Source organism: Salvelinus alpinus, chromosome 18, assembly GCF_045679555.1.
Source record: "Salvelinus alpinus chromosome 18, SLU_Salpinus.1, whole genome shotgun sequence".
Lineage (NCBI taxonomy): Eukaryota > Metazoa > Chordata > Actinopteri > Salmoniformes > Salmonidae > Salvelinus > Salvelinus alpinus.
The window spans coordinates 1,752,773-1,762,954 of NC_092103.1; the positions used below are offsets into that span (position 1 = coordinate 1,752,773).

The following is a 10,182-nucleotide window of genomic DNA, read 5'->3' on the forward strand; positions in this document are numbered from 1 at the left end:
AGAGAGAACGAGTGACCTCAGTCGAACACAGTCAGAAAGAGGAGGTGGAAGAGGCGTTAGATAGAGGAGGAGGCTACCCCAGAGGCCATTCCTCCTGTTCATGTGAGCAAGAAAGAGCAGAAGGCTTCTGATCAGCCAAATGGCAGGCAGAGGGAGAGGTCATAGTGATTCACACCCACAGAGAGAAAGACAACCCACACAACCTCTTGGTTGAGATGAACCACACAGAGGCAGAGGGCCTTCAGGGCTAGCCAGTCAGCCTGCCTGCTCTGATCCTCAAGTTGATTGTATTTAAATTCATGTTCATTAAAGATTTTTATTCAAGAATTGAAAAGTCCCATTTACTTAATGATCATTTTTCACTGTCTTCAACCCTCAAGAACCAGGGTGAGTCTGGGTCACCCTTATACTGGGCAAACACAACTTGCATATCGTCATAGACTAGGCCGAAACGTTAATCTTTTAACCTTGCCTGAATAAAACAATGCATTTTTTTATAGTGAGCAAGAGTTGCGCTTTTTCCTTTTCTATGATGTTTCAAATTTTTGGTTGCACCCCAACTCAATGTTGGTTGAGCGCCCTCTGTTTTTTTGTTGTCAAATGATTTTTTTTTTTTTTAAATGTACAAAGTAAATTATTAAAAGCATTAAAATTGGGATGTTTCCCACTTATGTACACAACCTACTCCACACTTGCAAAGTGAAAGTTTATAGAAAAGTTCTGAAATTAAGTAGTAAACAGAAGAAAAGCAGAATTGAGTCCAATTATAATGCGAATAGTTTAATGGTCTATGGTTCAATCCCATTTTTGAAGGTCTGATGAATAATTAATATTGTTCCTCTTCCTTGTGGCAGGCGCAGCAGCACATTGCCCTCCAAAGCCTGCAAAATAATCGCCGGACTGCCCCTTTCCTAGCTCTGCATGGAACATCCAGTGTCACGTCCTTGGTGACGTGTGGGGTGACATCCGGGATGACCACAGCAACATCCTCTGGAAAGGGAAAAAATAGGAACAGAATGTAAACATGCAAACCGTAGTTTCTAAACACTGGCCAGTTGAAAGGTTCTGCTAAGATGCCATGACAAACGGCACCTGTCAGAGTGCTCTCTAAGTGTTACTCACCTGCTTGGATGTCAGCTGGCAGAGTGGCGAAGACGGCCATCGTGAGAGTCCTTTCTTCAGGTGTGACGTCCACAACCTCCAAGAGGGAAGAGATGGGCTCTGCCTCTGTATTAGGGGTGATGTCCACCACATTCAGGTGGGAAGAAGCCGGATCTGCCTCTGTATTAGGGGTGATGTCCACAACATTCAGGTGGGAAGAAGCCGGATCTGCCTCTGTATTAGGGGTGATGAACACAACATTCAGGTGGGAAGAACCTGGGTCTGCCTCTGTATTAGGGGTGATGTCCACAACATTCAGGTGGGAAGAAGCCGGATCTGCCTCTGTATTAGGGGTGATGTCCACCACATTCAGGTGGGAAGAAGCCGGATCTGCCTCTGTATTAGGGGTGATGTCCACCACATTCAGGTGGGAAGAAGCCGGATCTGCCTCTGTATTAGGGGTGATGTCCACAACATTCAGGTGGGAAGAACCTGGGTCTGCCTCTGTATTAGGGGTGATGTCCACAACATTCAGGTGAGAAGAAGCCGGATCTGCCTCTGTGTTAGTGGTGATGTTCACAACATTCAGGTGGGAAGAAGCCGGATCTGCCTCTGTATTAGTGGTTATGTCCACAACATTCAGGTGGGAAGAAGCCGGATCTGCCTCTGTGTTAGTGGTGATGTTCACAACATTCAGGTGGGAAGAAGCCGGATCTGCCTCTGTGTTAGTGGTGATGTCCACAACCTCCAGGTGGGAAGAAGCTGGGTCTGCCTCTGTGTTAGTGGTTATGTCCACAACATTCAGGTGGGAAGAAGCCGGATCTGCCTCTGTGTTAGTGGTGATGTTCACAACATTCAGGTGGGAAGAAGCCGGATCTGCCTCTGTGTTAGTGGTGATGTCCACAACCTCCAGGTGGGAAGAAGCTGGGTCTGCCTCTGTGTTAGGGGTGATGTTCACAACCTCCAGGTGGGAAGAAGCCTGGTCTGTGTTATGGGTGACAACAACAATCCTGATGAGCTCTACTACTACAAGGCACCAAGATGTCATCACAACAGGCATCTGTCAGAGTGCTCTCTATCATTGCTACTCACCTGCTTGGATGTCAGCTGGTAGTGTGGTGGAAACGGCCACCGCGAGGACAGGGGGGACTGGTAGGGTGGCTGCAGGGGGCTGGAAGCAGCTCTGCACCTCGTCCGCCACAAAGGCACAGACAGAGCTCATATAAAAAGGGCTCTGGAGGTCATCCGTGGAGAAGGAATGACTGATTCTCCCGAGGATCGACCGCACAGAGTCAAAAGCAGCAGCCCGGGAGAAAGGTATGTGAGGGGAAGGGTCCTTTAACATGCAGGAGAGCTTCTCCACTACGGCCGCCACCATGCCCACGGCCATCCCGCTTATTAGGATTGGGTGCTCTGAATGGCCTTCCTCTGGCTGAAGCCACAGGGCCAGGAGGAGCCTGGGCACCACCTCCACCACCACCTGAGATGGGCTGAGCAGGTTGCTAAGGGTCTCATTGGACTGCTCGCCCAGAATGCTCCTCACAGCTCTCTCCACGATGCTGTGGACTTTAGGATCACTGAAATCAACAAAAAGGAGAAGACAAAGCTAAATGATGTGCAATGTGCTCACAGAGAACACTGTCTTAGTCTGTTTCTGCGTAGTTCCAGATAAATGGATCAAGTCATATGCAGGGCAGTACATGGAACTCACATGTCAGCTGGCGAGGTGGAGTGCATGGAGCGGCGGAGCTTGCAGAAAGCCTTGTGCTCTATGTCCATCATTTTTAGGCAAGTGTTTACTTCCCAGGCCTGCAGTATGAAACATGAAGTCCCATTAGTGTAATTTCACAACAGATCTATTCTGCTGTGCTATCTCGTTGTTGAAAGGCCAGTAAAAGAGCTCACTGACTTGTAGTATGTCTCTAACTCTCATTCTCTTACCAGCCGAGCGAGGTCGTTTCCCTCCTCCAGGGTTTCCTTCCACACCCTTCAAATAAAACACAGAGCAATTCAACTTTCCTGGCTTCTGATTTTTCTGTTGTTTATTTTACCCACACCTCCTGGAGTGCTGCTGGTGGCAGGGAATTGCAGTGAAGGTGAGTGTTGACGTGGGACTCACCTCTCCCTAAGGGATTTTTTGGCCTGAGACACCAGCCAGTTGCTCATGTGCTCCGTGGTGACATGGGGCGGGACCTGGCCTTGATTCTGGAGCAGCAGATAGTGGACCATGAGCTTCTTCTGCAAGATGAGGTAAGGTGTGAGACCGTGCCACATCATGTGCTTTCAGAAGGGCCTCTCGCAACATTTCACAACTGCTCATGCCTGACAATTTGCAAGTGATATTAAGAACTCTTATGACCAACTTCTCTAAACTGTCTTGAAATACAACTCTCTTTCTGTTGTTTATGTTTTTGTGGGATGAATCTTACCTGTTTATTGTAATATGTTTCCTCCCAGCAGGCCTGCAGAGTCTGAAAATAAAGGCTGCTTCTACAGAATTCCTTTGAAGATAATGAAAATAATGATGCTTTGTTATGCACATTATGCACAGGCATTTACAGTATGCTAAAATGAATTTCTCTTAAGATTACCTTTGTGGGACCATAAGTGAACTCCGGAATGCACCAAACCCTATCCATGGTAAGATGGGGAAGAAATGCAGTGCTATAGATATACGGGATTGTCACACCCTGGCCTTAGTTATCTTTGTTTTCTTTATTATTTTAGTTAGGTCAGGGTGTGACATGGGGGATGTGTGTGTTTTGAATTGTCTAGGGTTTTTTGTATGTTTATGGGGCAGTGTTCAGTCTAGGTGTTTGTATGTCTATGGTTGCCTAGATTGGTTCTCAGAGACAGCTGTCTATCGTTGTCTCTGATTGGGAGCCATATTTAGGCAGCCATAGTCATTAGGTAGTTTGTGGGTGATTGTCTATGTCTTTACGTTAGTTGCTTGTGTCTGCACTTTCGTTTTATAGCTTCACGGTCGTTTGTTGTTTTTGTATAGTTTGTCAGTGTTCGTTTCGTGTTCGTCTTCGTTAATAAAAGAAGATGTATTGTTATCACGCTGCGCCTTGGTCCTCCTCTCTTCCACAATATGACGATCGTGACAGGGATGCTCTAGAGATAACAGGAATTACTTAAAGTCGCGAATGATCAATGACTGTGGAGTCGTCCAATATGCTGCACTTAGAATTAAGGTGTAGGCGATGTTTGGCGCAAAATAGAATGTTTATATTCTATTGCCATGGAGAAATTGAATGTGTAGAACCTGTATAAATGGGTATGCTTCTATGTCTTTATTTCATGAAAGATTAAACTCTTTATTTTGTCATGTGTATATGAGGACGTAGGAGCCCGTTCCGATTCATGGCGCGATTATCCAGGTGCATGTTGCTTAGACCTACTAATCCAACCTTGGTTTACAAGTTAAATACATAGATTTGTATAGGCATGTATAAACAATCGACCACTTCCATTTAAAGCAATGATTGTCAATTGAAAATGTGGTTGTTGTGTTATCCTGTTGTGCGCCTTGAGTGTCAGTCCCCTTAAGCACATTATTCCAATATTTCCGAGCTGTGAATTGACACAATGAACACTTTTGCAAAGATATTCGGTTAAAAATAAGAGTATCAATGACAATAAACGTATGACTTGGATTGTATGCATAATAGTGTAGTAAACAATATCGCTCAGCGTGGGAACTTTTGGAAAGTATCCGTTATAAGTCTCCATGGCACGTATCACTTCGTTGTCTTGTTGGTAATAGTAAAAATGCATGACAGTCCGCATTGTAATGGTCTAACAGGTGTTTTTCATTTTGTTTCTCACATTAAACAGACATTTGAGAACGGAATTGCTTACAGTTGTACCTATGACGCACAGACACACTAAAGCTGTACAGTGTAGTTTGAATAGTCAGTTTCAATTATTTGCAGATGTATTCCCTATTATTTACAAATCGAAAGATGTAACATTTGAAATGAATGTGGCAGAACAGTTTAGCATAGAGTTCCTGTGGGAGTCTTCTCCTTCAATCTTTTTGCCTCCTAGGCCTCGTTTCTCATTACATGGGATTTCCCCAGTGCCAACTTCACATGAGATGGCCGCTGTCTACTGTCATGTGGGGCTGGATGACAGATATCGCTGCTGTCCATGGTCCTGAAATATACAATCTCGGCTATTTGCATATGTACGACCGTACAAATTCGACCCCACACACATACACACACATTAATGCTAATCTCTCACACACTTTTTAACATTGCACAACCTGAAACAAGACACTGAAAGAGCATTTTATTCCAAGTGTGTTTGAATAAAGACCCGAAGAATGAAATCAATGTGTGGATGTTGATTGGACAATGTATATGTGCTTTGCAGAAGCCATTTTTTTGCATTCCCTGTAGCTTGTATTTTACTGGAGTATGATCAGATTGCTTTGTTTGAACTAGAATGAAGATTTGGTCTGAGAAACTATGCCGATTATTGCATGATAGCTATTTTTTTTATTTAAATAAGGCAATGTATATATGACCCCCTTTCAAAGAGTAGCGCCTTTATCACTTTCTTGCAGATATACAGTGCCTTCAGAAAGTGTTCATACCCCTTAACTTATTCCTCATTTTGTTTTCTTACAGCCTGAATTCCAAATGGATTAAATTATCGTTTTTTTATCATCTCACCCGGCTACAGACAATACCCCATAATGACAAAGTGAAAACATGTTTTATTTAATTTTTTCAAATGTCTTAAATGAAATACAGAAATATCTCATTTACATACAGTGGGGAGAACAAGTATTTGATACACTGCCGATTTTGCAGGTTTTCCTACTTACAAAGCATGTAGAGGTCTGTAATTTTTATCATAGGTACACTTCAACTGTGAGAGACGGAATCTAAAACAAAAATCCAGAAAATCACATTGTATGATTTTTAACTAATTCCTTTGCATTTTATTGCATGACATAAGTATTTGATACATCAGAAAAGCAGAACTTTTAATATTTGGTACAGAAACCTTTGTTTGCAATTACAGAGATCATACGTTTCCTGTAGTTCTTGACCAGGTTTGCACACACTGCAGCAGGGATTTTGGCCCACTCCTCCATACAGACCTTCTCCAGATCCTTCAGGTTTCGGGGCTGTCGCTGGGCAATACGGAATTTCAGCTCCCTCCAAAGATTTTCTATTGGATTCAGGTCTGGAGACTGGCTAGACCACTCCAGGACCTTGAGATGCTTCTTACGGAGCCACTCCTTAGTTGCCCTGGCTGTGTGTTTCGGGTCGTTGTCATGCTGGAAGACCCAGCCACAACCCATCTTCAATGCTCTTACTGAGGGAAGGAGGTTGTTGGCCAAGATCTCGCGATACATGGCCCCATCCATCCTCCCCTCAATACGGTGCAGTCGTCCTGTCCCCTTTGCAGAAAAGCAGCCCCAAAGAATGATGTTTCCACCTCCATGCTTCACGTTTGGGATGGGTTCTTGGGGTTGTACTCATCCTTCTTCTTCCTCCAAACACAGCGAGTGGAGTTTAGACCAAAAAGTTATATTTTTGTCTCATCAGACCACATGACCTTCTCCCATTCCTCCTCTGGATCATCCAGATGGTCATTGGCAAACTTCAGACGGGCCTGGACATGCGCTGGCTTGAGCAGGGGGACCTTGCGTGCGCTGCAGTATTTTAATCCATGACGGCGTAATGTGTTACTAATGGTTTTCTTTGAGACTGTGGTCCCAGCTCTCTTCAGGTCATTGACCAGGTCCTGCCGTGTAGTTCTGGGCTGATCCCTCACCTTCCTCATGATCATTGATGCCCCACGAGGTGAGATCTTGCATGGAGCCCCAGACCGAGGGTGATTGACCGTCATCTTGAACTTCTTCCATTTTCTAATAATTGCGCCAACAGTTGTTGCCTTCTCACCAAGCTGCTTGCCTATTGTCCTGTAGCCCATCCCAGCCTTGTGCAGGTCTACAATTTTATCCCTGATGTCCTTACACAGCTTTCTGGTCTTGGCCATTGTGGAGAGGTTGGAGTCTGTTTGATTGAGTGTGTGGACAGGTGTCTTTTATACAGGTAATGAGTTCAAACAGGTGCAGTTAATACAGGTAATGAGTGGAGAACAGGAGGGCTTCTTAAAGAAAAACTAACAGGTCTGTGAGAGCCGGAATTCTTACTGGTTGGTAGGTGATCAAATACTTATGTCATGCAATAAAATGCAAATTAATTACTTAAAAATCATACAATGTGATTTTCTGGATTTTTGTTTTAGATTCCGTCTCTCACAGTTGAAGTGTACCTATGATAAAAAATTACAGACCTCTACATGCTTTGTAAGTAGGAAAACCTGCAAAATCGGCAGTGTATCAAATACTTGTTCTCCCCACTGTAAGTATTCACAATACATGTTAGAATCACCTTTGGCAGTGATTAAAGCTGTGAGACTTTCTGGGTAAGTCTCCAAGAACTTTGCACCCCTGGATTGTACCATATTTGCAATATCACAATATATACAGTACCAGTCAAAAGTCTGGACACACCTACTCATTTAAGAGTTTTTCTTTCTTTTTTTTTTTTTTTTTACAATGTTTTACATTTTAGAATAATAGTGAACACATCAAAACTACGAAATAGCACAATTGGAATCATGTAGTAAGCAAAAAAGTGTTAAACAAATCAAAATATATTTTATATTTGAGATTCTTCGAAGTAGCCATCCTTTTCCTTGATGACCGCTTTGCATTCTCTCAAACCTTTTCATGAGGTAGTCACCTGGAATGCTTTTATAATTAACAGGTGTACCTTCATAAAAGTTAATTTGTGGAATTTCTTTCCTTCTTAAAGCGTTTGAGTAAATAGGTTGTGTTGTGACAAGGTAGGGATGGTTTACATAAGATATCCCTATTTGGTAAAAGACCAAGTCCATATTATGCCAAGAACAGCTCAAATAAGCAAAGAGAAACAACAGTCCATCGTTACTTAAGACATGAAGGTCAGTCAATACAGAAAATGTCAAGAACTTTGAAAGTTTCTTCTAGTGCAGTCGCAAAAACCATGAAGCGCTATGATGAAACTGGCTCTCATGAGGAAGACCCAGAGTTACCTCTGCTGCAGAGGATAAGTTCAGTAGAGTTAACTGCACCTCAGATTGGAGCCCAAATAAATGCTTCACAGAGTTCAAGAAACACACACATCTCAACATGCACTGTTCAGAGGAGACTGCGTGAATCAGGCCTTCGTGGTTGAATTGCTCCATTGAAGCCACTACTAAAGGACGGACACCAATAATAAGAAGAGACTTGCTTGGGCCAAGAAACACGTGCAATGGACCGTTAGACTGGTGGAAATGTGTCCTTTGGTCTGATGAGTCCAAATTTGAGATTTTTGGCTTTCAATGTGTGTGTAAAGAATCCAGGGTGTTTAGTTGGGTCTACGCTTCATTATAAAACTATTTGTTGAATGGTCTAAAATCCGTCAGAAGCTGCTTTCAATTCATGGTGGCTCTGAATAAGTCTTGACGGAGACAGAGCTTGTTTTGCCAAGGGAAGTGAAAAGGACTGAGGGAAAGCAAAATGGATAATACATGGAAAGGAACATGGAAGAACCTCAAAGAACATTGCATTTTCAAGATCATGTAACATCAAACATAACATTAAAATGCATCTTATATTCCTTCCCTTACAGAAAAACCACATGATTTCAACTTACATTTGATTTGAAATCATGTGAAAACATGTTTTGGAACACAACGTGATCACATTTTCACATGTGTAGTTTAATGTAATCACATGTTGCTTTACATGTTATCAGATTATCTTCACATAAGATTACATGAAAACATGTTTTTGGAACACTTCCCGTGTTGTTTACATGTGAAATTCATGTGGTTTTTGCGTAAACGCCCTGCAGTTCCACACTCAAGGTTCTTAATAATGCTTTAAAATGCACATGTACGATTGTGCATGTGTAATGGGTTGAAAACAAAGTCACTAAAAACAGACACCCATTTATTATTTATCCCCCCCCCCCCCCCCCCCTAATGTGTCTTAATTAATCTAAATTGTAATTTCTACATACTTTAGTGTTAGCAGTCCATCAGGCCAATAGATGGCGGTGTTGCACTGTTGAGGCAGGAGAAACAGCAAGTTCTGGCCAAGCGCTCACCATTCTGCAGAATAAGGATCAGAACTTTACAGAGGTAAACTGTGTCTGTTATTTTTTACTATTACAGGTATGTAACAGAACTTCCAAACGTTCAAATATATACACAATATGTAATAACATGCTATTTAACAACTTTGTCAAGATGTTATCACGTTAGGAAAGGTTTTGTTTTGGCTTTGTGTCGAACTGAGTGAGCGAAGAACGTGATTTACATTGAGTGAGAGTATATGTTAGCTTGATGCTAGCTGAGGTAAAAAACGATTTAGCGTCACAGAGACTATGTTTACTGAGTAGCTTACTTGTACTGAATTTTGTCTAGGAGATTTTTTTTTATAAAGAATCCATTTGTTAGGGATTTCTGAGTTCGTTTTCCATGTTATTGGTTTTGTGTAAAATTGTGCTCACTAGCTGGTAAACTGGCCGAGCACGCTCAGTCTGGTGGACTTTTAGTGCATACAGTGAGAGAGACGATTTTCTGGAGGTGCCACTATCTTAAAGCTGAATGTATTGTTGTCAGTTTTCTATAGAGGTAGCGGGTATATAGAAAAACATTCAGTTATTTATGTTTTCATATATAGGTGTTTCTATTGTATGAATGTGAAATACATTGTGGTTTTCATGTGAAACCATACACTAAGACAGGGTTATTTTGTGGAACATTTTTGAATTTTGCTTTAGGTAAAGTGTAATTTAAAGTGTGCACTTGTTTGATGTGAATATTTTCAAAGTACTAACAAGAAAATAGACAATTGAACAAGAGAAAAAAAACATTCTTCAGAATAAAGAAAGCGCCAGAACTTTGCAGACGTAAACTTGTGTCCGTTCTTTTTACTATTGCAGGCCGCATCCACGCATGCACATACACACGGACAAATACACACTAATGTTCTCTCTCTTGTGTTTGTCAGCAGTT

The 10,182-nt window shown here is 42.2% G+C and overlaps 1 protein-coding gene across 1 annotated transcript; it reads right to left on the bottom strand.

Moving 5' to 3' along the window:
- Positions 1–302: 302 nt before the first annotated feature.
- On the bottom strand, positions 303–2,666 carry LOC139544608 (uncharacterized). Its single transcript, XM_071351936.1, has 3 exons — positions 2,194–2,666; positions 1,123–2,085; positions 303–990 (listed from the first exon to the last, which is right to left on the bottom strand). Exons 1-3 carry the CDS (start codon positions 2,489–2,491, stop codon positions 827–829), a joined length of 1,425 nt encoding a protein of 474 aa, XP_071208037.1. The 5' UTR covers positions 2,492–2,666; the 3' UTR covers positions 303–826.
- Positions 2,667–10,182: the final 7,516 nt, after the last annotated feature.

What these genes read in the sequence shown, in the direction of transcription:
- LOC139544608 (XM_071351936.1), bottom strand. Translation starts at nt 2,491, where the DNA reads ATGGCCGTGGGCATGGTGGCGGCCGTAGTGGAGAAGCTCTCCTGCATG. An exon ending in ACCAGCTGACATCCAAGCAG is followed by an intron (nt 2,086 to 2,193) that starts GTGAGTAGCAAT and finishes CCCATAACACAG; the next exon opens with ACCAGGCTTCTTCCCACCTG. An exon ending in GCCAGCTGACATCCAAGCAG is followed by an intron (nt 991 to 1,122) that starts GTGAGTAACACT and finishes TTCCCTTTCCAG; the next exon opens with AGGATGTTGCTGTGGTCATC.